The sequence below is a fragment of the Thamnophis sirtalis genome, unplaced genomic scaffold (genome assembly GCF_051295495.1).
Source record: "Thamnophis sirtalis isolate CommonGarterSnake01/CBP01778 unplaced genomic scaffold, rThaSir2_p1.2 scaffold_1, whole genome shotgun sequence".
NCBI classification, from domain to species: domain Eukaryota; kingdom Metazoa; phylum Chordata; class Lepidosauria; order Squamata; family Natricidae; genus Thamnophis; species Thamnophis sirtalis.
The window spans coordinates 147,130,134-147,157,318 of record NW_028261381.1 but is presented as its reverse complement, the minus strand read 5'-3'; the positions used below and the strand labels follow the sequence as shown (position 1 = coordinate 147,157,318).

Sequence of the window (27,185 nt, the reverse complement as noted above, 5' to 3'; positions counted from 1 at the left end):
CACTTCTGCGCATGTGCAGAAGTGTCCGGGCGGGTGGGCAAAGCCTCCCACCGCCGCTACTACCAGTTCGGCCAATCCAAGCCAAACCAGCAACAACCCACCTCTGGTACTAAGGTATAAAGATTTGACTTTAATCAGAACGGAAGAATGGATGGTGAAGATGGAACTTGCTGAAATGGGCAAATTGATAATTTAATTAGAGAGAAGACATTGTCTAAGTTTAATACTGACTGGAAACTCCATATAGACTTTTTGTATCTATCTGTGATTAGAATAAAAAATAGATTATAAAAATGTAAGTAATGACATTGAATTGAATTGAATTGAATTTATTGCACTTATATGCCGCCCTTTTCCCCGGAGGGGACTCAGGGCGGCTCACAATCCAAGTCAGAGAAGGGGATACAGATAAGGGATAAAAAGACAAACAAAACAATACACAATTTAAAAGCACACAACAACCATACCATTCGAGGGGGGGGCAACAGCTCTTTAGCCCCAGGCCTGTCGGAATAGCCAGGTTTTAAGGGCTTTGTGGAAGGCCTGGAGGGTGGTGAGGGTTCGAATCTCCACGGGGAGCTCATTCCAGAGGGTCGGAGCAGCCACAGAGAAGGCTCTCCTCCGGGTAGTCGCCAGCCGGCATTGGCTGGCGGATGGAATTCGGAGGAGGCCTAATCTGTGGGATCTAATCGGTCTATTGGAGGTAATTGGCAGCTATAACCAGAGAATAAGAGTTTAATTTATACTTATAACTACTGTAAAAGAAAATCAAGTATTTCATTTTCATACTTTCTTTCTGTTTTTCTTTTCTGTACTTTTAGCTTTGATCTTTTCTTATTTCCCTTTTTATCTTCTCATTCTAAATATTAGTTCTTGTTAGTTTTTATCTTTCTTAATTTTTTAATGAAGTTTATACACATACAGATCCCTTATTAAAAATTAAGAAGATAAAAATTAACATTATACACATACATACATACATTACATACATTATATACATACATTACATTACATACATTACATACATTACATACATTACATACATACATACATACATACATACATACATACATACATACATACATACATACATACGAAAACGCAGGATAGTATTGGTTGGAAATATGTGGAAGAGGTCCATCCTGCAGTGGATAGACAATAGCTAAAATGATTATGATGTTGATAACACACACACACACACACACACACAAAACAATAAATAAAATCACAGATGGTTTCATTAAAATAAGGAAAAACTATATTTAAAAAAACATCATTACAAATGCCTGACAATTTAAAATGAAGAAAAAGGCTTATAAACAGGTGATTAAAGAACTGATTCTCCCATAAACTTCAAATAGCCTATTTGGATCCAACCCACGTTTTACGTTAGTTTTGTATCTTGTCAGTGATCAGTTTTCAGGAAATGTATATGCAACCCTCAGAGTGAATATCATTTTGGGAGAAATAATTCGGATGATAGAAACCGGGCAAGAGAATACCAAAAGATTATTGGTTTATTTAGAGTGCAAGAAACAACGAGAATGGTTATTGTTTGATAATTACCTGTTTGGGGGGGGGGAGCAAATCTTGAATTTAAAGAAAGAGAAAAAAGTAACCTAGATCACCAGCCTTAATTGTACCCATGTCCCATGCAGAATGCTTAAAGTAGTAACATACTAATAGCAGTCCATGGCCTTCAGTGGATTGTTTCCTATAAGGAAACAAGTTGGAAACTAAGCTGACTTACATCCATTTCCACATTTCAAACCTTTATTTCATTTTGGCCATAGTGACAGCCACTGGCCATTCTGTCCAGACCAAAGTTAATTTTGGCCCTCAATTAGTGTATTTTTTTCCTCCCACCTGTAATAACACCAATTGCTTTCCCTTCTCTGGGCATGTCTTGTCATGCCTGGTTGAAAAATGAAGGAAGGAGGGAGGAGGGAGGGAGGGAGCCAGTATTTTATTATTCCTTTGCTGAACCTGTTTTCTAAAAAATCTGCCAGTATTTTACAGTTTCAGGGCCAAAAAATAAAATTTTACAGACGTAAGCTCTGTGGCAAACATCACAGTAGATCGCTCTGAAATATCCAGGGAAGGCCAAATATAAGAAATGGGAAGAGGGGTTGGTGTGCTAGACTCAACATTTGTGTGAGACAGAATGAAATCCAGCAGGTAGACCAGAAGAAACAAGAGAAGGGAAATGGAAGCAGTATGCTCGGGTCCATAATTGGGTAGACCAGGTTGCCCTGATAGATTGATCCCACCAAAGAAGAAAACGGAGGGAAAAGAACGTTTTGATGCAGAACAAGGAAGCTCACATGGAAGTTACCATCCAGCACACATTTATTTGCTTGTTACGTCAAGCATGAATTAGATAACAGATATAAGTATAAACATGATTATGTATACATGAAATGAATACGAATACAAGGGAATATTAGGACAGGAACGGTAGGCACGCTAGTTCTCTTACGCATGCCCCTAGGGGAAGGTTTAGAACCATGCCATCCATTCGGTCTTCGTAAAACGGTGCTTGTGCTGAGTGTAGCTCAGCAACACATTTGAGCTTGAATTTCACAAGTGACCCCAAGCATGTACACACTATACTGTGCAAGTTAGGATCTCTGCAGTAGTGATTATGTATCAAGTCAACATACTGCATCCTGTCAGCTCAAAGGTAAATAAAATGTACTGACAAACAGGATACAGACAATGTTCAAAAGAGAAGAAAATTTGCTGAAAAGCTTTCAGGTGCTTAGCTATGAGAGGCTCTCTATTGGGTTATATCATGTGAATGCCCTATCTTTCAATGTACTTTTTTTTTTTTTTTGCTCCACCAGCCTGCAACCTCCTTGAATTCCTACTTCAATTATCTCTCTGGAAAAACCATTGGAAAGAGCTCCTCTCCAGGCACACATCAGAACATGAAGTCTATACAACTCATGATACCACAAAGGAAAGGAGATTGTTTTGGGGGGGGGGCAGTGGTGGGTTTCAAAAAAAAATTGAACCTACTCTGTGGGTGTGGCCTCCTTTGTGGGAGTGGCTTGTCGGCTATGTGACCTGATGGGAGTAGCTTGCCGGCCATGTGTTCTCTCCCTCTCCCTCTCCCTCTCTCTCTCTCCTTCCTTTTGTCTCTCTGCCCCTTTTTCCTTTTTTCTTTCATCTCTCTCTCACTTTTTCTTTCCTTTTTTCTTTTTTTCTTTCTTTCTTCCTTTCTTTCTCTTTCTCTTTCTCTCTCTGTGTGAGTCTGTGTGTGTGTGTGTGTGCGTGCGCGCGTGTGTGTGTGTGTCAGTGGTGGGTTTCAAAAAATTTTGGAACCTCTTCTGTAGGTGTGGCTTGCTTTCCGGGTCCACTGGTGGAACCTCTTCTAACCGGTTCAGTAGATTTGACGAACCGGTTCTACCAAACTGGTGCGAACTGGTAGGAACCCACCCCTGGGGGGGGGGGGATACATTCTGTCACTTATGACCATAAATAAAACTGAAAAACACTAGCAAAAGAACCTGGAAGCAAATGAAAATCCAGATTATAAAAACAGGCAGGAAAAAAAATCAGACCCCTGCTTTCTCTTCTTAACTTTTCTTAAAAAGTTAAAAATATGAACAAAAGTTAATTTTGTCTGACTATGAATTCATAGGTGAACAAAGCCCATTTTTCTCTTTTTGTAGAAAAAAACAAACATCAGGAGGACTTACCTGCCTATTCAAAAACTAAATTTTTTTCTTAAACAAAGCATTACAGCAGTTTCTTGTCTATAAAATGTTGTTGATCTAACATTCTTCAATGCCTTGTGGATAATTTTTTCTCAGTCATCCAATTAAATATCTCATTAAGAACAGATAGCTAGCCTGGACTTGTCTAGGCTTATACTGGTTGCAGTAACTTTGAAGTTTTTAGTTAATAAAACCAAGCACTGCATTTCGTTCAGTTTACCTCTTGGCCAGATCCCACTTTTCCTAGCACTAATTCAAATTTATGAATCGCAACATAACTTTTTCCACTATAATGTTCAATAACAATATCCCAATTTTGTATTTTGTGTTTAAACTTTACCCAGGTAGAAACTGTTAGTTCTTCTCACACAGTAGTATTTTGAAGCAAGGACAAAAGACATTTCTGTTTCCGTTGCAGGTTCAAGGCAGTACAGAAACCACTACAAATACCTATACATCCTTTCACAGAAATGTTCTTTCCAAGAAGTACATGTTTAAATTGTCTTTTCAACACTAAACAAAAACTTTAAAACATAACCTATGTTTCCAAAAACTTGGCTTGCATTGTATTGCCCAACATTTTTTTAAAAAAGTTGTGATTCCATTCCTCCTTCTCCCTGTTGCTTTTATTGGAATGTTTGTATATTGGAATTATAACAATTAAAACCTTCTGTATTGGATTTTTCGTGCCTACTCTTCTAAGGAAATCAAGCTAAAGTTGCTTTAATTCATCTCCTGGTCATTTGGGGTTGTGATTTCTCTTGCTTTGAATCTCTGGAATGCACTCTCAAATCTATTTATATATGGCAAAGTATTATGCCAAAAATATAGCAAGGATTTACATGTCCTGATCATATGAATCAGTGAGCACTCAAATTATTTACATCACCAACAATGAAAATTTGAAATCCATCCTTTGAGTTGTCCAGTAAATTCAAAATAAAATCTTCTCTTGAATCCGTTTTAAACTGAAATCCACTGAAATCAATTTGACATTTTTAAGACTTGCAAACATTACTCTTTCATTATTGGATGTTCCTGTTATTTAATCCATCAGCTACATTGTCCTTAATATCCACTTTAAAAATATTCTTAAATTATTGATACTCATTGGATGTGGGACTAGTTTTAGATTGTGAGCTCATCAAAGTTTAAAATACCCCAGCTTTCTTGGAATCAGCCAAACATCCAGGCTACACTGAACCTTCAAAACATACTAGAATTTATTTATATTATTATTCAAATAGTTGATTTGAAGTGTTTATTCTAGATTTTACCCATAATTTCCAACAAAACATATTGCCCCAGATTTTTAAGTAGAGCTAAATACATCAGTCTGATATAGTGATTAAAGCAATGTTTCTCAACCTTGGCGACTTTAAATCCTATGGACTTCAACTCCCAGAATCCCCCAGCCAGCATAGCTAGAAAATAGAAAAGGAAAATATAATATAGTAACAAAAAAGAAACGAAATATATAAAAAAAATGGTTTCCCCTTCATCACAATTATAAATTATTTTAGTAATTTATCACATTTTCTTAAAATAAACAAATCTTTCCATATCCTATCACTTATCTATAAACAATTCCTTAAACTCTCATCATTTTGGTTCTAACTAGCAAAAGTCTATTAAGGCTTACTAGAGATAACAACATATCTATTGTAAGGGTTGATCAAATAAACTTACTTTACATTCCTTCCTTTTACTTGTAACAATCTTGATCCTTAATCTCTGCAAATAATATCCCAGAACTTGATTATGTTTTTTTCTTTGAGAAAATTCTTCAGCACTTTAAAAGCCTCTTTTATCAATCCAATATAACAAAATTATCCAAATCACTCTCTTAGGTTGTTATTAGTATATCTTCCTCTTTTGGCACCATGATTTCCATCTGGAAATGCTGGTGAATTAAGTACCATATTTTTGGAGTATAAGATGCATCGGAGTATAAGATGCACCAAGGTTTTGAAAAGGCAAATAAAAAACAGGTTTTGCACTCTGCAAACCTCCCAAAAATGGCCTGTTTTTTGTGAAAACGGACCCATTCCCCCCCCCAAAAAAAGGCCCGAATAGCCTTTAGGAGACTTGCAGAATGCTCCTGGAGTGCTTCTCCATTTTGCAAAAATGGGCCAGTTTTTTTTAATAAAAAGGGCATGGGTAGCCTTTAGGATGCTAATAGAGAGGTCCTGGATGCTGGGGGGATAAAATTGAGCAAAAAACAGACCTTTTTTGCTCATTTCTGCCCTACCCAGCCCCTAGGAGCTCTCTAAAAGCTCTCTAGAGGCTATGTATGGCCATTTTGGTGAAGGGGCAGGGTTTCAGGATGCAAAAAATGCTGTATTCAGTGCATAAGATGCACCCAGATTTTCAGCCTCTTTTCTAAGGGAAAAAGGTGTATCTTATACTCTGAAAAACATGGTACTGTACCTGCCATCTCATTTCCTTCACTTTCCTCACCAAAACTGATATCCTTTCAAAATCTCTTCTGGGAGTGTCATTCATCCCCACATGGGTCAAGGAGAAATAATGGTCATTGGTACATTTGAATACATTTGATAACTTCTCCAACATAACCTTTATGTAGATACCTGGAAGACAATACATCTGTCATTATGTATATGGAGTTTGTGCACAGCTGCCTTAGTTCTCCTTTGCCAAAGAGGAAATAGGTGAAAACAGCTTGCTTTCCCCCCCCTCTTAGACCACTGGTTCCCAATGTGGGATTCATGCCCCACGGGAGGGGGGGGGGCAATTTGATTTTTAATGGGGGAAATTTGAACCTTGTTTAAACCAAGCTAATGGCCTTTTAGGCTTCCTCTGTGTGAGTAGAGTTCACATTTTGAGTAAAATAAGAATGATATGTCACGGGGGGGGGGCTTCAGGATTTTAAAGATGCTTAGGTGGGGCATGGCCAAAAAAAACGTTTGCAACCACTGCCTTAGACAAAGCACTTCTATTAAATCAGATTAACCATCCATAAAGAGCTGCTTATCTTCCTCTGCTTCTCCTATTCTTCCTTCTTACTACTCAATTGTGAGCATGTAGGTCAATATTCTGTTACCTTTTCATCTCCAACTAAGAAAATTAACGTTAAGAAAATGTCAGAAAATTTATAAGTATTACATTGTCATTCGTTGTATTATAATACAATATTGTTCCATTGCCTATGAGTTCAGATATTTCCAGTTCAGTGTTCTTCATATATTTTTCATCAACAATCAACATGACCACTTCCCATGGGTTGAACTATATGGAAGCTATAGTCCAACTCAACTTGGGATGGACTGTTGTGACTTCTTAAAGACCACTTTGCCCTTTCCCCAATAGTAAAGAGCTGGTAAATTTAACTGAATTTCTACTATATAATATTCAGCTCTACTCTTTCCTCTTTCTTTTCTTTCTTTCCCACATTTTCAAAAGAAACAGTACCTTCCTTTTTTCCACTGTTCACTTATGTTCACTTCCTGTTCAATAATGCTTAACATCATTTGGAATCCTCGTTGTTAAAAATCTGTTGGTATTGCTTAAAAAACAGCCACTTCCTGTTAGTTCTTGTAGAAGAAACTTGGTGACAAAGGGAAAAAAGTAAAAAAAAACAGAGAACTGAAGATTTCCTGCCCTCCAGCTTAGCAACGCCCATTTTAAAATCAGTCTCAGCTATTCAGAAATACAAATGGAAATACAATTGTGATTGTAACAAGAATGGCCCAGCCATGTTTCTAACAAATGTATTCATCTGATCTCCTATAATGGAATTTATATTACATTTCAATTAGTGGGGGGGGGGGAGGAGGGAAGGAGGGATTTTCCATAAAAGGAGTCATTTAAACTGGAGATGGGGTGTGTTACACTGAAGCAGAAATTGATTTACAGACCGTGGAGGCAAAGATACGCTGAAAGAAGGATGGGGTTGCAATTCCTCTTTTTAGATTTATGCAAATGAAAATATACACGTATTAGATATAGCAGCCCAGTATATTGTTGCATATAGTGTATCATGTAAGTTACAAAACTTCTACTCACTTCCCAGCATTTTTTCATGCTTATTAGCATTCTTCAATCTTGTAAATGTTTTATTTCTAAGCTAATAGTTTTGATTTCTCTGGGAAAACATTTTTGTGATGGGGATACTGGCCTAATTTCACATAGCTGAGCTCCATGTTTTATTTTCATGGAAAGATATATTTGGATTAGTGATTAATATATATTCTCTTTTATATACAATATGTGCTTAAAGAACAGTGTACTATCAGGGTCAATTGGTTTACATCTTAAATTACTAATTTCTACATCTAATAACTGGGTAAATACACACAGTATACACCTGGTGTTTAAGAGTAGATGTACAATCACACTCACATATTCTGCAGCTAAAAGGGAGGATTTTTTAAAAAAAATGCATTCATACCGTTGCATTTTGAACCAGGGTGTAAGGATAAATGCTTGGCATTTATTCTAATCAGAACAAACGAACATTAAAAACACGGAGGCCCCAGGTCAATCAGGACTAACATGCTCCACTCCATTTGTTTTATGGCATTTTCTCTGATTGTTTTTCAACCCAGAATTCAACTGGTGTAGAGTTATGTTGCTTAGCAATTTGCAACAATCATAGTGAAACTTCCCCAAATGATTTCCATACCTAACTGAGAATAAATGAGAAACGGTGACTAAAAACTTTGAAGAAGGGAAAGAAAAGGAAAAGAAAGTGGCATTTTTTCAGTGTTTAAAGAGTTACCGTGAATTCATGAATTGAGCAGCCCCTCTCAACCAATAAGTTTCCCTTCATGCTAATCTTCAAAAGCATCCATTTTTGAAGTTTATTAAATTTATATCCTATCTTCTCCCAGGTGTTCAAGGTGCCATATACTTCAACCTATCAAAAGCAGTACCATAAAATAGATTAGGAATAATGGTAAAGGTAACAGTTCCCTCTTTCCAGTCCTGTCTGACTCTAGGGGGGGGGGTGTGTGCTTATCTCCATTTCTTAGCCAAGGGAGCCAGTGTTATCCGAAAATACTTCCAAGGTCATGTGGCCAGCATGACTATACACCAGGGGTGGGTTGCTGCCGGCGTTACTGCCAGTTTGCAACTCGCACGCAACATGTGCGCACGCTTTGAGCTCATGCATGGCAGCCACGCGTTTGCACATGTGTGCACTCTTCAATGTAAATTGTTCTCCGTGCACGTGCAGAACAATTTACATTGAACTGCGCACACACAGCCACCAAAATCCAAAATGGCAGTGGCCAAGCGGCAGCAAGGGTTCAGGGGTATGTCAGGCCTGGGTCGCTGCCGGTTCTGCGACCCAAACCTGAATTCCACTACTGGTTCAGCCGAACCATGCCGAACCGGCAACAACCCACTTCTGCTATACACCAAGGCACATGGAACACCATAAACCTCCCACCAAAGTGGTGCCTATTTATCACTTGCATTTGTATGCTTTGAATTGCTAGGTGAGCAGGAGCTGGAGCAGGTAACAGGAGCTCACCCTATCATGTAGCACTTGGGCTTTGAACCTGGGCTGGTGAATTTCCAGCCAACAAGCCCAAGTCTTAACCACTGGGCCATCACGGCTCTAGATTAGGAATTCAAGTCAAACTAGGCAAGAAAATGATATGGCTTGCCTCCAGCGGTTGTGGATGCTCTATCACTGGATGTTTTAAAGAAGGCATAGGATAGTCATTGTTTGGAATGGTATGAGGTCTGCTTCAGCAGAAGGCTGGACTAGAAAACTTCCAAGGTCCCTTCAAACTCTGATAGTGAAAGACAGACAGCAAAAAAAAATCACTAAAACTTCCCTGATATTATAAGAGCATTACCCTTTCTTTATTTTATGTACCAACCCTTTAAAATAGGGACTGGCTAATGATGAAATAGGGCAGCACAGTGAAAGAAACAAGATAGAAGACATCAAGATTTGAGCAAAAAACAGGCAGGAAGAAATAGGTTAAAAGGGCTGAAAGTTCAAGAGCAGAACAGAGACATGGGAAGCCACAGTAGTGCCTGAACACCCACAGGAAGAGCTACCAGCACTTGTGGTAACACCAGTGACCTTGCAAACAATTTTAGAGATTCTTCAGAGAAGAGTCTCCTAGAGCAAGGGAAAGTATAAAACAGGAAGACTCAGGAAGCCTGAAATGCCAGCCACTTGTTGTTGACAAAGTGAAGATCTCAAAAAAAGAAGTCCCGAGCAAAGTTAGACATCAACTTTCAAGAAAACTAAATATCCAATAATAGCTGCAACCTTCAAGAAGCAAGCAATGTCCTGAGTCTCCACCCAGTACCAAGTCTGTGTGAGACAAAGTGGGCCTCAGATGTAAGCCAGATGGATTGATGGATGGGTTTAATTTATTTATTCATCACATTCTTATATGACCCATCTAACCTGAGTGATTTTGGGCATCTTACAATAAACAAATATTTATAAATGAATTTATACTGCACAATGTGGTTATTGTTTTTTTTTAAGTAAAGATGGCACCAATGGTGCAATCAAACTTTTTCTGTTTTTCAGGTACATCCCACATGCAGATACCCCTGTGTATCCCTGTGGATTTATTGATTTATAGAAAAAAATAATACTATATTCAGCACACCATACAATAGTAAGTAGATAGACTATAGAAAATTTAAGTCATATAGAAATTGAATTCTTCTTACTCTTGTGCCATATCCATCATCGGATGTTGGTGATCATGTTGGTGATCCTATTTTTATCAAACAGTCACACACAAAAAATGCTGTTGAGTTTTGTCCAATCCAATTCCTTAGATTTTTTAAGCCATTATGTTCTTTTTCTGCCTAGACTTCATTTGCCTTCAATCTTTCCTTGGAGGATTAAGTGAAGTATGCCATATTTTTCTGGGTGTCACATCACATGTCCAAAATATTCTAACTTTTGCTTTTTTATGGTTTTGATGATTTTCCTTGGCTTTCCCAGGCAGCTTATCACCTCCTCATTTCTGATTTTGTCAATCCAACTTATATGTAATGGCCGCCTGTAAATCCATATTTCAAATGCTTCTAGTTTCTTCAAGTGGTTTTCTGTCAGAGATCAAACTGAATTAAGGACTTAAATAGAATACTGTAAATATAATTCCTGAGAATAAGTAAATCTAAGACTTTGTACTAATTTACTTATTTATTTGTATTTGTATTTGTATTTATTCGTATTTATTAGTTTTGCATGCCGCCCACTCCCGAAGGACTCCGGGCGGCTTACAATAAAAAGGGAGGGGGATATATAAGACAATACAACAATTTAAAATTACAACAACATTCATAATTAAAGTGGGGCTGGATGCTTCAACAGCCCCAGGCCTGTCAGAACAGCCAGGACTTAATAGCTTTACGGAAGGCCGGGAGGGTAGTAAGGGTCCGGATCTCAACAGGGAGGTCGTTCCAGAGGGCCGGAGCTGTAACAGAGAAGGCCCTCCCCCAGGGGGTCGCCAGCCGACATTGGCTGGCAGATGGAATCCAGAGAAGGCCTAGTCTGTGCGATCGAATCGGTCTTTGGGAGGTAATTGGCAGGAATTTAATTCAACTTTAAGCCTTCCTGACTTCACAAATATTCCAGGTAGTTTACAATTCAAAGAGAATGAAAAAAAATTATCAAAGAAAAGGAATACAATTAACCAAAACACCAACATGGAACACAAAAAAAACCCTCAAAAGATCCAAAACCAAAGGGGCTCAAGCACCATCTTATTCCAAGGTCTATGAGAACAACGAAGTTACTGTTTGTGAAATGTCAATAAGATGAGTGCAGTAGGGATGTCTTGTAAGGACAGCAACCTAAAATGGAGGATTCATCACCAAAAAATACAAATACATTTTGGGGTTGAAGTTTCCTTTTGTAACAAAATCCTTCCAAAGAGAATTGTTCAACCTCTTATCTGGTTTTGATAAGATCAAACATGGCATCCCACCTTTTCATCTGCTTTTTTATTTCTTTATCCCTTCCTCTATTTCTTTGTTCGGAACAACAGTAGTGGGCTGAGAGAAAGTAAGTGGTTCAAAGCCTTTAAGTGGACTCCCAAGAATTTAGATCCAGTACCTTACCTACCACACCACACCACACTTGTGAATTTTCATCAATACCACCCATATCATTTCCCCCATTCTTTGACAAATAGAAATCCTTTTGATTCACTCTTCATCATTTGGAGAGAGAGAAAAATCATTTTCCTGTTGAATAATTATAGCAGTCTTCTGACCTGAAAAAAAAGAGGTTGTGTGTTTGATTTTTAAAAAATCCTAAAATGTTATTTCTGAGAATTCTGACTCAGTTATCATTTATAGAAAAAGGTACTAATTCACAAAATACCTTTTCTACTTTTAGTGCCTTCCTAGCAGTATGACACATCATAAAGGAGGACTTTTAAATGTCCCCTGCTTGACTTTCTCTCTATTGGTGTAAGGATTCCAAATCCATTTGAATCTGGGGGGCAAGCAAACTATTTTTAAGGGGAAGTGTAAATATTGAGAAGTTTTTCAGTGAATTATAACCGTCTGCTATCCAACAATTTATCTTGGTCTGTCATGGTGAGTGTTTGTACTGCCATAATGTAAATGTTTTCTCTTGGAATATCTATAGGAGACCACAGGTGCCACTGCTCTTCTCAAAATGCTGAAGGCAGCTCTATCCTGTATCACAAGCTCTGCTTCTTTCCTATGTCCATGCAGTCACACAATACACATAACATACAACACAATGTAGGTAGGTTTCATACTTGATGTCCCTTGATCCCACTACAGATAGTTTTATTATATTTTTTTATTCCTGCTTCCAGGAATGCAAAACTTTTTTTAAAAAAGAGAAACAAATTCAAGAAAAAAGTTTGATGATGATCTCGAGAAGGCTTAACAGCAATCTAGAACTCCCACCTTCAGAATCTATCAATAAAGGTTTGATCATTTTAATATGTTTCACTGAATGTTGAGAAAACACTAGCGATGAGCAATAAGAAAAGCAATGCATTTGGCATGCTTGGCAGGTAATGATGATGAATTATTATATTGGTCACATATTATGAGTGGTGACATAGTCAACCAGATGCTTAAACTGGATGTTTGGCATTGTTATCCACCTAATCAGTTCTTCCCAAGGACCCAAGATAGACAGATGTTGTTGTTAATGGTGTTAAACTGTAGGATATAAGCTGTAGGATATAAGCTGTTCCAAGTAATGCTGTCTTTTGCAGTTGACTAATTGTGATTTTGTCAATGCTAATGCTGCTCCTGTTTTGTTTTGGGATTGTCCCAAGTGACATATTACTATGAGTACTTTTGGTATTACTATTCACAAGGAGTTGAATGTCTTCTTGTGATCAGTCTAAGCCACATTCAGGGTTAGGGTTAGGATTAAGGTTTTCTCTTGTAGTTTTTCAAAATCACCTTATCAATTAAGAGCCAAGGTGGCGCAGTGGTTAAAAGCAGCACTGCAGGCTACTGCTAGATCAGCAGGTCAGCGGTTCAAATCTCACCGGCTCAGGGTTGACTCAGCCTTCCATCCTTCCGAGGTGGGTAAAATGAGGACCCAGATTGTTGGGGGCAATATGCTGACTCTCTGTAAACCGCTTAGAGAGGCCTGAAAGGCCTATGAAGCGGTATATAAGTCTACTGCTATTGCTATTGCTATTGCTATTAGGAGCTGATCTTTTTTGGGGGGCAGTTGCTTCAGCAGATTCCTTTCTGTTCAGGTGGTAGGAGCTTGTTTTCAACTAGATGCTGTTGGACTGCATTTAATTAGCAATTTGAAAGTTGTTGGTAAGCAGGTAATTGACTCGTAATTGCCCGGTGCTGTCCCTTTTGCTGGAATTTTTATTGTCAAATAGCTTTTGCCAGATGTTAACCAATCTCCAATTTCACCTCAATACTGAATGCTATTAAACTGCTTTATAACAAGTCAAAGTTTCAACCAAAGGCCATGCAGTTCGTCTTCACTCAGTACTGACCGAGAACTGCACTGTTTATTCCTTGTCAGGTGTTTTCTCATTCATTGATGCATTAGGAATGGTTCTGCCTATAGTTCTAATTCTACTGAAATTTAAGATTTTGACTATTGTGTGTAATTTGAGCTTCCTATCTGTGATCTTAGCTACAGCTATTATTTGCTGCTTTATTATCTCCAGTGGTTCCTTGATCTTCCTTGTTTCGAGATGATATTTCTTCATCAGGTACTCTTTGGTCTTGTTCTTCAATTACTTTTCTTTTATCTGTTCTAGCTTGTTTGCATCTAATCTTAACCTGCTGGTCTTATTTTCCATCCAGATCTTCTATTTTGGTGGCACACAGTTTGGCTCTTTTTCTTGTTCGTTGATTTTGCATCACAGGCAATCAGGTTTAACTGCAGCTGTGCTGTACATTACAATACAATAGCAGAGTTGGAAGGGACCTTGGAGGTCTTCTAGTCCAACCCCCTGCCTAGGCAGGAAACCTATACCGTTTCAGACAAATAGATATCCAACATCGTCTTTAAAACTTCCATTGTTGGAGCATTCACAACTTCTGGAGGCAAGCTGTTCCACTGATTAATTGTTCTAACTGTCAGGAAATTTCTCCTCAGTTCTAAGTTGCTTCTCTCCTTGATTAGCTTCCACCCATTGCTTCTTGTTCTACCCTCTGGTGCCTTGGAGAATAGCTTGACTCCCTCTTCTTTGTGGTAACCCCTGAGATATTGGAACACTGCTATCATGTCTCCCCTAGTCCTTCTTTCTATTAAACTAGACACACCCAGTTCCATTAGTTGGGGTTTTTTCCCTATAGTGAGCTGATGCTTATATTGAAACCACTATATTGGCATATTTTAATACAAGTAGTTCCATACTTACAACAGTTCATCTAATGAGTGTTGGAAGTTAAAACAGCACTGACGTGACCATTTTTCACACTTACGGCCATTGCAGCATCCCTATGGTCCCATGATCAAAATTTAGACTCTTGCCAACTGACTCATATTTATGACAGTTGCAGTGTCCTGGAGCCATGCAATTCCTTTCTGTAACCTTCTGTCAAGCAAAGTCAGTGGGGGAAAACAGATTCACTTAACAACCATGTTACTAACTTAACAACTGCAGTGACTCACGTAACAACTGAGGCAACAAAGGTCATTAAATGGGACAAAACTCAATGTCTCACCTAGCAATGGAAATTTTGGGCTCAATTGTGGTCATATTTCAAGGACTAGTAGTAGTGTTACCTGTTTCTTTGTAAGCTTTCGTGCAGGCAGCCTTGTTTTTACATGTGGCTCAGATATTGTTTGTTTCAGTTCCTTTTTTGTTTTACTTATAAGGCTTTATTCTTTCTGAGAAGGTGGAAGAGGTGAGAGTGTCTGGTGTGGGATTGAAAATGATTCAGTAGCTATGCTTGCTTCCTTTATCACTTACCCACAGAATTTTCTACTACACGAAGCTATTCTGGCAAGGCTTCTATTTCTTTGCTCTGCCTAGACCCTTGCAGTTCTTCCAATTCTACTTTCGGGAATACTTTATTTCTTATTATAAATCAAAATTGATCTGCTAGCCTCTGTTCTGTTTTTGTTTCCAGATTCTGGATGTTGTTCTTTCCAGAACCAGCACATTCTTTTTAGATCTCTTCTTCTCATTGGATTGGATTTGTAATACCAGATTATTATTTCTTTGCTTTCAGTCTTTCATATACTGTATGTGTAACAGGTAAATAACTTTTTTTACAGTAGTCCTGCAGTTGCTCCGCCAATAGTCCTGAGTCCTGTAGCCTATTTGTCACCAGGTATCCAGGAATTCCAACACCTACCATGGTCCTTGTTGACACAGATGACAGTCTTTGTCCCCCACTTGCTCCCCTCCTGATGCAGATGCCTATGAAGAAAGGGAGAAGGAAGGAAACACAATGGGAGAGAAAACAAAGAACAGCAGGTATAACAACCCATAGTTCACAAGTCATGCAGAGTCCCCAACAAAATTTCAGTGATTTTGGAAGTATCTAAGTATGTTCTACCATATCCCTTACCACTTCTCTGACTTTCCTTAATAACTTGCATTGCCAAAATCAGAAGCGTGATCTTTCTATTGAATTCTCTGCCATTCAGAACCTACAGCATGCTCAGTTTCACTGGCTAAAACTCTTGAGTACAGACAGTCTTTGACTTACAATTTGAAATTTTGAGTCCAAATTGTCTGTTGCTACACAAGGTAGTTGTTAGTGTGTTTTGACCCATTTTACAATCTTTCTTGCCTCAGTTGGTAAGTGAATCCCTGCAGTTGTTAGGTTAGTGACACAGTTGTTAAGTGAATCTGGATTCCCACTAACTTTGCCAAAGATGACCACATGATCCAGGCTAACAGAATAATAGAGTTGGAAGGGACCCTGGAGGTCTCTTAGTCTAACCCTCTGCTCAGGCAGGAAACCCTATACCAAGGGTGTCAAACTCAAGGTCCGGGGGAAGAATCCGGCCCGCAGGATGCTTTGATCTTGCCCACGAGGCTGCCCTGAAAACAGCAAAGGACTGGGCCAGCGAAAACAGAGCTCTGGGGGACTGCGTACGGCCCTCCCAAGCTCTATTTTCACTGCAGAGGGTTGCAGGAGACTGTTGCAGGCAAAAGCAGAGCTCAGGAGCCTGTTTCCGCTGGCAGAGCACTTGGACCACCACAGGTGCCCCCAACAGGAGTGACATCGAATGGGTCATGCCCAGCCAGGCCACATGCACCCTGGCCCCCCAAGGTCAAACACAATGCTGATAAGACCCTCAATGAAATTGAGTTTGACATCCCTGCCCCATTGCCATTTCAGACGAATGGTTGTCCAATCTCTTCTTTAAAACCTCCAGCTTTGGAGCACTCAGAACTTCTGGAGGCAAATTTAACACTTTAAGACTTGTGGCTGGCTGAGGAATTCAATCAATCAATCAATCAGAATAGATCTGGAAGGGACCTTGGAGGTCTTCCAGTCCAACACCCTGCTCAAGCAGGAGACCCTATACCAGTGATGGCTAACCTTTTTGCCATCGCGTGCCAAAAGCAGGGGGGGTTGTACACGGGCATGCCCACACCCATAATTCTATCTGCACAACACAGCACCACCCTACGCATACACACACAATCCCCGCTCTTTCCTGCTCATATTTAAGTGATTGTCCACTAGGATTCCTAGGTCACTCTCACTGTTACTGTTTTTAAACCAGGTTTTGCCTAATCTGTACTTGTACAGTACCTTTGGTTTTTCCTGCCTAAGGGTAAAATCTTGCTTTTGTCCACATTAAATTTCATTTTGTTGGATAGGTCTATTGTTCACGTCTGTCAAGATCTTTTTTGAATCCTGAACTTGTCTTCTGTGGTGTTGGCTATTCCTGCCAGCTTAGTGTCATCTGCAAATTTGATGGGTTTCCCTTATATTCCCTCATCTAAGTCATTTATGAAGATATTGAAGAGTACTTGGTCTAAGATGGAACCTTTTGGTACCTCACTGCTTACTTTCTCCATGTAGGCCTAGTACATTAAGGACGATTAATTGAGTACAGTTTGTCAACCAGTTACAAATCCATCTGGTAGTGATGTGGTATATACCACATTTTTCTAGCTTACCAAGAAGTAGGTTGTGGTCTACTTTGTCAAATGCCTTGCTTAAGTCTAACTATAGTATGTCCACACTCTACTAGTCTACTAATTTAGTCGCTTTGTCAAAGAATGAAATACGATTGGTTTGGCATGTTCTGTTTTTAACAAACCCAGGCTGGCTTTTAGTTATAAAAATCTAAAATTTAGTTGATAAAAATATAAAAAATTAGTTTAGTTTGTTTCTAGCTGCTCACAGATTATTTTTTTTTTGGGGGGGGGGGTATAATCTTTTCCAGTAACTTCCCAGGTATTGGTGTTAGGCTGATTGGTCTGTAATTTCCTGGGCCTGTTTTGTCTGACTCCCACCCCATCCCCAGGATACTGCAACCATCATAAATATGAGTTAGTTCCCAAGCATTTGAATTTTGATTATGTAACTATAGGGATGCTGCAATGCCGTGTGAAAAACGGGCATAAGGCACATTTTTCAGGATCATTGTAACTTCAAATAGCCACTAAATAAACTGTTGTAAATAGAGGACTACCTGTAAATATATCTACTTGGGTTAAATATTAATAGAAGAGAATATATGTAGCTCAGGGTTGAATTGTGGAGTCCTGGGTGCTCCCCGAGTCTAGTTATTCACTTGCGGACCATTTTTATCTGACTACATAGTATCTTCAGACCATAAGGTCAATCATTATTTGGAAGAAAACCCTTAGACCACGTGTAAGCATAGCACTTCACTGGTATTCAACCCTCTTTAAAAAAAAAATCCCACATGAGCTTTTTAAAACAGTACGTCTGCTTTAACAATTGCATCAACTCTAATGAATCATTTCCTCTCTGGTATCTTCCCATTTATCTATATTTCACATTCTTCTAATTTTCTAACCCAAATGAGAGGGGTTGAAGGAGAACAGGCAAAGCAGCAGTGGCAAGATTGAGGGCTGATTGGAGAAGTTACTGAAAAAAAAACCTTGTGGTTATCATCATCTTGAAGTATTTCTACACATGTGGTAAATTCAGAAGTCATAATATGATGACTGCTGCATACTATCAAGGTAAGTGTTGCTCCTCTTTTGCAGAAAGAAATATTTTATTTCTGATGTTCCGATAGAACACTGACAAATGGAGGTCTGTTTTATGATTATATTAATTGTTGTGATATGTTGGTTCAGTCCTTGCTGCTGTTTTTGTGGTTTGCAAATGTGTTCTATTGTGTATATTTTTTAAATATTGCTAGCTGTGTGATGTGTCCCCGCATGCATTTAATACATTAATGAATAATTAAATCATGTTACTATCTCTCTCTTGGAAATACAGTACAAAAAGTATCACTGGCTATAATGTTTCTAACATTCCCATTTTCGTTTCTACTAATCTTATCTACTAATTTTGATAAGATTTCAACAATGCTATTTGTCTTTAAGCAGTCATACTTCACTGTGGTTTTTTAACTGGTTTTACAAAACGTCATATGCCCCTTTGGTTTTGTTTTTCAATTGTATCTACTAAGTTGTGTACTTAAATTCATTAATTTCTGGATACAGTGGTCTTCCCATGAGGTAGTAGTTTTATTTTATTTTTTATTTATTTAATTTGCCACTCATGTACAAGATAACATGAATAAGAATAAACATGAATAAGAAGACAGGAAATGGGTACAAATAAATGGGGACAGGGCAGGGAAATTGGGCCCGCTGGTGCGTTTATGGACACCCCTACTGACCTCTTAGGAATGGAGTGAGGTCAACAGTAGACAGATAAAGTTATGGGGGTTTGAGAATGTAACAACAGTGTCAGGTAGTGCATTCCAGGCATTGACCACTCTCTTGCTTAAGTTGTATTTTTTGCAATCAGCTTTGGAGCTGTTTACCTTGAGTTTGTATCTATTGTGTGCTGATGTATTATTGCAGTTGAGGCTGAAGTAGTTATTGACAGGTAGGACATTGTAGCAGATAATTTTGTGTACTATGTTTAGGTCAGACCATAGGCGGTGTAGTTCTAGGTTGTCCAAGCCCAAAATTTCATGCCTGGTGGCATAAGGTATTCTGTTGCAAGCAGAAGAGTGGAGTATTCTCCTTGTAAAATACCTCTGAACTTGCTCAATTGTGTTAATGTCCAATATATAGTGCAGATTCCAGACAGACGAGCTGTATTCGAGAATTGGTCTAGCAAAGTTTGCAGTACAATATTGCCAGAGAAGAAGCTTTGCAAGATTAGGTTAACAACTCTTAACTCTTTTTTTGGACTTATTTCAAAGATAAGTCTGGGATTTGTTTGAGCACATTTTTTTTTCAAAGAAAAAATTTGGTAATACTAGATTTCAGCTCATAGTTTGTTTCTTACATAATTCCACTCCAATTTCTCTGCTCTCATTTTCTTGATTGAAACACTCTTACTTTGCACCACTTGGAGTTAAGATATCCATTGTATCTACTAGGTGTTTTTTGAGGAAAATATTAAACATGTGCCTACCTATTTGTGGCTTTGATGATACATTTCCAATGTCTAAATGATCCAAAAGGACACTTTTCGTTTCTTCCTCTTACAAACGCCACTAATGACTAACTCTGAGACAACTGACTAAAATGTTCTGAGTTTATTTATGTGTTAAGAGAACGGAAAGAACCATATACGTATGGTGAAATGTCAGGGTTTTTTTTTAAGCAGATGAACAATCTAGCTATCAGGAGCCACCAACTGAGACATTAATAGCCTGATCCTCTATTAATTCAATTTACTGTACAGAGTTTTAAAAAAACATTGCTACCCATTCTTTGGGTAGTGAATTCTTTCTGTAGCAGCCTCCTTCTGCAGATAATGAGGAGGTTACTATTTTATCTATCCCAGGGGTGTCAAACTCGCCCACAGGCCAGATGTGTCATGCACTGGCTACAGCCACCCTATTTTAGCGAAGGGGGGAAAGTCACAATACGTCATGTGATGACATGACGGCGCGAGTTTGACACCCCTAATCTATTCCATCATGTTTATTGCATCACCCCTAATTTTGGTATCATGCAACAAAGAAAAAAAGTATTCTCTGCCTATATTTATCTTTCTTACTCAAAGAAAAGCCCCAAATGTTTTCTCTTTTTATACAGATTTTTTTTCAACTTGCTAATAATGTTGATTTTTAAAATACGAAGTTTTTAGACCTTGAAAAATACTCTCAGAATTTGGTTAGCCATTCTTTTGTTGAAGGAATCAAACAAACTTTCCAGGAAGAAGCATATCTTTGCAGCAGTTATAATGCAAAAAGCTAATTCAGTATATGTAGAGGAGATGTATGGTTTGGTAAAGTTCAGTGATATCATATATTGAAATGGGAATTCAACTTTTATTTCATTCTAGAATGAATCATTTTTCCAGAATTGTTGAATTTATGCATTGCCCAGAGTTAAACTATGAGAGACATGGATGGTTTCTAAATATGATAGATAGACACCAAAGATAGGTACATAGGTAGGTAGGTGGGTAAGTAGACAGACAGACATCAGCTATGTAAAAATGACCTATTTATCTTTCCAGCAATTTTTGAAAATGAATTCTCTATTTTAGCAATCAGAAATGGAAAAATATCAAAGATAAAATATCGTGCACCAATTTTATTTAAGTATAATGTTCTGAGTGAATTTCATATTCTTCTTCCATTGGACTTATCCACGGTATCTCTTATCACTGCATTCAAATGTTGCACTGAGCTGGCAATCTATGATTTATTCAGATTCTAAGTCACATTTCACCAACGGTTTGTAAGTGAGGCCCAACAAATGTTACAAATTGCATGTTAACAAATGTTCCAATTCAATCAGTAATATCATTTGTCCTATTCTGCATCTTCTAGTTCTCTACAGGATTAATTTTGAGATGTGATGACTGAAATAAATGAGAATATTCCAAATGTAGTCACATCTGTAAGTTTTATGTTATAGGTGGATAGAAAATAGACTTACATAGAACATACTGTACATATAATCCTTAGTCAAATAGCAATAGCACTTATATACCATTTCACAGTGCTTCACAGCCCTCTCGAAGCAGTCTACAGCTTCAGCATATTGGCTCCTACAATCTGGGTCCTCATTTTACCAATCTCGGAAGGATGGAAGGCTGAATCAACCTTGAACCTGTCTGGATTGAACTCCTGTAGTAAGCAGTGAGTTAGCATTCTAACCACGGTTCTAATTCAAGCATGGAGTATGTTAATTGGATAATTCCTGTGATAGCCATAATCTTTTAGCTTTATGCTTTTACAAATTTTAGAGCTTTTAAAATAATATTTATTGTTTTTAAAATATTCATTGTTTTTTAGTTTTGTTATACACCAGCCAGAGTCACTTGTTTCCGAGATGAACAATGTGACAAATAAATAAAACAACTGGCCAGTTTGGTCTAATGCTTAAGGTACCATTGTTTTTCACAATATTTTTTCTATTACTCCACTCAATAGTAAGATGTTTCATATTGGCTGAAATAGAATAGGCTTCTTCTACTCTATTTAGACTATGACTATCAAGAGCCGAAGTGGTGCAGTGGTTAAATGCAGCACTGCAGGCTACTTCAGCTGACTGCAGTTCTGCAGTTCGGCTGTTCAAATCTCACCGGCTCAGGGTTGACTCAGCCTTCCATCCTTCCGAGGTGGGTAAAATGAGGACCCGGATTGTTGTTGGGGGCAATATGCTGACTCTGTAAACCGCTTAGAGAGGGCTGAAAGCCCTATGAAGCGGTATATAAGTCTAACTGCTAACTGCTATTGCTATGATATCCCTCATTAAACTTAGCCAAGTTTATGGGCATTGCAGTCTTAATTCATCAGCAGAGCTATATGGTTTGAAAACTGCCTTTTTCAAACTGAGACATTGGGGGCCTCATTTGTTGCAACACTTTTTGCATCATCAACTTCTCTACTAGTTTTGCAAGACGCCTGAACAACCCTGTGTAACCCAACCCGTTTCACTTCCTTTTGCCTTTCATATTTCCTATCACACTAGTGTAAAAGATAGCGATACCAGTTCAAAGCAAAGGGAATGAAACTCTCCTCAACCCGATGCCCTTTATCTCCCAGAATCTGTACGTGCAACATATTTGGAGAACATCAGTCTGGGGAAGTCCCAATGGCCATTCAAATTTTTATGTATTAGGGAGTCTGCTTCAACATATGGTATATATTCAGCTGCATATTATCCTCATTGAAACTTTGTGCATTGGCAAAGTGGCCTCTGCTGCACATTCTGTGGCTTTCCAGTTGCTGCTGAATTGTAGTTTCCAGTATCCTTCCCCACTGCCCATGGTAGCTGGGATTCATCAACATCTGGAGGGTTACAGGTTCACAACACCTGGAGCAGTTTATGAAACCTTAGGTCCAAATACTATGACTACAATAGGTCTAGCTGGATTTTAATCAGAGGTTTTCAAAAAAAATTATCTCCAGGGAAAGTATCTCTATGCTGTTTACATTATGCACTGATTAGTCTCAAAAGGTGCCTTTGCATATTTGGCAGATTGTAGTGGTGCACTGCAAACAGCTGCAATTCAGGAGCCTTGAGCTTTTGATGCCTGACTTCTGATTTCAGCTCTTCCACACACAGCATGCAATGTTGTTTCTGAGAGAGTGATTGTTGAGAAATCCCAAAGATGCTTTTTCCAGAGGCAACTGAACTTTCTGGGGTTTGTTTGAAGATGTTTCACTTCTCATCCAAGAAGCTTCTGCAGACGTTTCACTTCTCATCCACAAAAAAGCAGCTTCTTGGATGAGAAGCGAAATATCTTCAGAGAAAAATCACCTTTGGGACAACCATGACCTGGATGACTGAGAATCTCCATAGACATTGTTGAGAAATGATCTCCAAGTCTTGATTTAGGCTCCATGGCAGAATGTGTAACGAATAGATTACTTATGTTCTCCAGCTCAATTCTAGAGAGATACAGTTTCATTGATTTCAAGTAGTCACCTCCACCTCCAAAGTTTGAAATAAATATCTTACAATCTGCAAAGCTTGACTTATTCCTTTTGTCTTTTTATCCTCACCCCAAACAAAAATAAGAGCTGGAATTTTGATCCTTGTTCATTGGTGCAGTTGCTGATGGAGTCATGTTGAAATCTGCCCATTGACCATTTTAGGCTAAAGAAGAAACACTCCCTTTCAACTTGTGTACTCCATGGCCATTTTGACTTGAGCTATGGAAAAGAAAAGGAAAAAAAAGACACCTAGTTCTATAACAGGAAAAAAGATACCAATAACTTCTTCTAAATTAGTTTATTAGGTTGAAACAAGATGAGCGGGTGCTTGGAACATTGGGGTTAATAGCTTATCAAGTTGCCCAACTAACAAGGGGGTGATGTGGAAATGTTTTGCACCAGCAACCTGTCAACCAGTGTATGTTTGGACACAGGTCTAATCCTTTTCTGAAAGAGTGCTAAGCCTGTACCAAAAATTAGCCCAGCTGTCAGGCTGCAGGCACAGAGGAGCACAGGGTGAATTAAGAGGGAACTGTCAGTAGTAAGCAAGATCCATCTTCTACTTGAGCTGCAACAATGCTGGCTTGTGGGAGGAGGAAGAAATCCAAGGGAATTTGCAGTTGCTTTCTTTGATTTGTTTCACATCATTAAAGTGTTAACTTCTTTAACTTTCTGGCCTCCTGACTGAGGCAGAAGAGGGCTGGGAGATTGGGGCAGCATATGTTAAGGCTCAACAAGTAGAGGAGATATTTTAATCCAGCCATTTCATTGTGGGTTTACAGTCCTGAATTAGAAGAAAGGGTACATTCACCTCAAGAGTTGCAAGCACTGATGTTTCTAAAGGGCCGTGATTTTCCACCTTGGCCACTTTAAGATGAGTAGACTTGACTGGAGAATTCTGAGAGTTGAATCCACCCATCTTAAAGTGGCCAAGGTGGAGAACAGGGGTGAAATTCAGCAGCTTCTGGATAACTGATAGCAGAAATTTTGAATAGTTCGGAGAACCAGCAAATACCACCTCTGGCTGGCGCCAGGAGTGGGGTGGGAATGGAGATTTTGCCGTATCCTTCCCCTGCCACACCCACCAAGCTACGGCTGCAGAACAGCAGTAAAAAAAATTGAATTTTACCACTGGTGGAGAACCCTGCTCTAGGGTAATAACATAGTTTCTACAGATGATAATGATAATAATAATGATGTTGATACATGACAGGAACTTCAACTGAAGTGTTTAGACACACACAACACACACGCCCTGCAATCAACTTGGTGACAATTCCACATGAATCAGGTTTCCTTCTGGAGGGAAAGATCACTAAAGAACACAGATACTTTCCAATGATTCATCTGTTTATTAGATTTTTATCCCACCTTTAATATTTTATAAGTAACTCAAAGTGGTGAACTTACATAATACTCCTTCCCCTTCCTCTTTTTCCCCATAATAACAATAACCCTGAGAGGTGGGTTGGGATGAGAGAAAGTGACTGGCCCAAAGTCACCCAGTTAGCTTTCATGCCTAAAACAGGACTAGAGCTCAGTCGCCTAGTTTCTAGTCAGCAGCGGCAGAGCAACTCTTAGTAAACATCATATACTATTATCATGCATCACTTCCTAGAATAATGGAGTATATTCTAGATCAGGGGCGTCAAACTCGTGGCCCATGAACCAAATGTGTCACGCACTGGCCACACTCACATCTGGTTTAGCAAAGGAGAAAAGTCATGCTACGTCACGTGACAATGCCGTGACAACACGAGTTTGACACCCCTGGGTGGATCTCTCTGGGAAGTGAATTCTTTATCCAGGGAACTATTCTTGAGAACTCCTACTCTCAATTAACCATATATCAGGAGTCAGGACTCAATAAACCAGCATACACAGGAAATAAAGTTTGTTTTGGTATTATGGTCAAAGGTTTTGCAGGTTATTGCCAGCACCTTGAACTGAATTCAGTTATATGCCTGTGAAGATGATGCAACGTTAGTTTAATATAATGCTCAATCCAAGTCAGTACCCAAGTTTCTATCAGTAGCATTAAATTGGAACTTCCAACTTATCTTCATTGTGACATTCATAATGTATTGCAGTGATCTATACAAAAGATTGCCTGGGTGAATGAAGCTAAGCTGTTTTCACATAGCTAATGTCATAGTTGACAAATCAGCCTGAATTTAAAAAGCTATTCCATGCCATCAGGAACACCTGTGCTTATGCAGAAATTGTGGCTTTTAGGAATGAACTTGAAAGTAGATTAGATTACCTAACCAAACCTATTTTGCTTTTAGGTTAACAGGGGCTCCAAATGAAGGAAGCGTTTGTGGAATGACCTCATGGGTAACAGAAGTAAATGCAATTCCACAGACCTGCCATTCGAAGAAAGCCGTGACCTCCTGATTGTAGTGTACAGCTTCATTTTTGCCATAGGCCTACCAGCTAACTGCCTAACTGCTTTTGTGACACTCGTACAAATTTGCAAAAAAAATATCACAGCCATCTACCTGTTTGGCCTGTCCCTGTGCAACATTATGTACCTGAGCACTCTTCCCCTCTGGATCATCTATGTGCAAAATGACCATTATTGGACTATGGAGAAACTGTCCTGCCGTGTGACCGGTTATATCTTTTTCTGCAACATCTACATCAGCATTCTTCTCCTGTGCTGCATTTCTATCGATCACTACAAGGCTGTGGTACGCGCACTGGAAAGCAGAGGGAAATGCTTCAGGTCCCAAAGGACTGCTACTATAGTCACAGTCGCCTTCTTTAGCATCATTGCTGCAATCTATTGCCCTGTGTTTTTCAACAGAAGTATCGAGGAAGAAACCATAGGAACCTGCTTTGAAACTCCTCTCAATTACAATTTGGCCCTTTACAATATCAGCCGGTTCTTCGTGGGATTTCTCGTTCCTCTGGGGGTCCTTCTCTTCACAAACTACAGGATTTTTCAAAGTATTAAGACCAGCTGCAGCCTCAATCCGGACCAGAAAGCTAAAGTGAGAAACGTGGCAATTGCCATCATTTCTGTATTTGTACTATGCTTCGCTCCCTACCATTTTGTGCTCCTTGTGAGAGCCATTGTCTTTTTTCGGCACCAAGATCAGGTATGCACATTTGAGAAAAACATATATACTACTTCTGTGATCTTTCTGTGCTTTTCCACTGCCAAGAGCATTGCAGATCCATTTATCTATGTGCTGGCTGGTGAAAATGTCAGGCGTGAGATGTATCGCACATGTAGAGTGTGTGGACTTCATTCATCAGATGAATCCCATTGACATCATAAACACACAAGCTGGGAAATAAAGAAGACAATATTATTGCCCTTCACTATTGAAAGTTTGTATGGCTCCTTTAAAAGACCTGAATGTGGACAACATTTTCAAATGCACTGAAACATTCTCTTTCTCTGGTAGTCGCCATCTCTTTCAGATAATTCTGATCTTCTTCATACATTGAATTCAGTCAATGGGCCTTCACAATAAAGTCACAATATTGTGATATGTCCATTCAATAATGAAGACATAATGATGCATTGACGAAGGATCATATGGCATCATGGAGAAGCTGCTAATATAGTTTTGGGTCATTTATCAATTCTTTGCTAATGAGGAAAGGACTAAAATGAAAAAAAAGCACAAGCCACAAACAAATGCAAAGTGAATAAGCAATGCTACCTCTCTGGGATATCTTCTAGGGAGGTGTGACAAACTGGCAGCCTGCAGACCAGATGCGTCACGCACAGGCCAAGCCCACCCCAGTCCCGCGAAAAGAAAAAATGTCGCTATATGTCACATTACAGCCATGTGACATGGTTAGTTGACACCTGTGTTCTAGGGTGTTGGGTTGTTTTAAACTGCTGAAGTAATGGTCAGAATATCTTTGAATATGATAAGTTATTCTTGAATAAATTTCTCAAGTCTTTATTGTATTTCCTTATTGTTCACACA

At 38.8% G+C, this 27,185-nt stretch overlaps 1 protein-coding gene across 1 annotated transcript; it reads left to right on the top strand.

Annotated features, from left to right (window-relative positions):
* The first annotated feature begins 18,190 nt into the window (after positions 1-18,190).
* Positions 18,191-27,185, top strand: GPR132 (G protein-coupled receptor 132). Its single transcript, XM_014052669.2, has 2 exons — positions 18,191-18,331; positions 25,524-27,185. The coding sequence occupies exon 2, from the start codon at positions 25,569-25,571 to the stop codon at positions 26,511-26,513; it is 945 nt and encodes a 314-aa protein (XP_013908144.2). The 5' UTR covers positions 18,191-18,331; positions 25,524-25,568; the 3' UTR covers positions 26,514-27,185.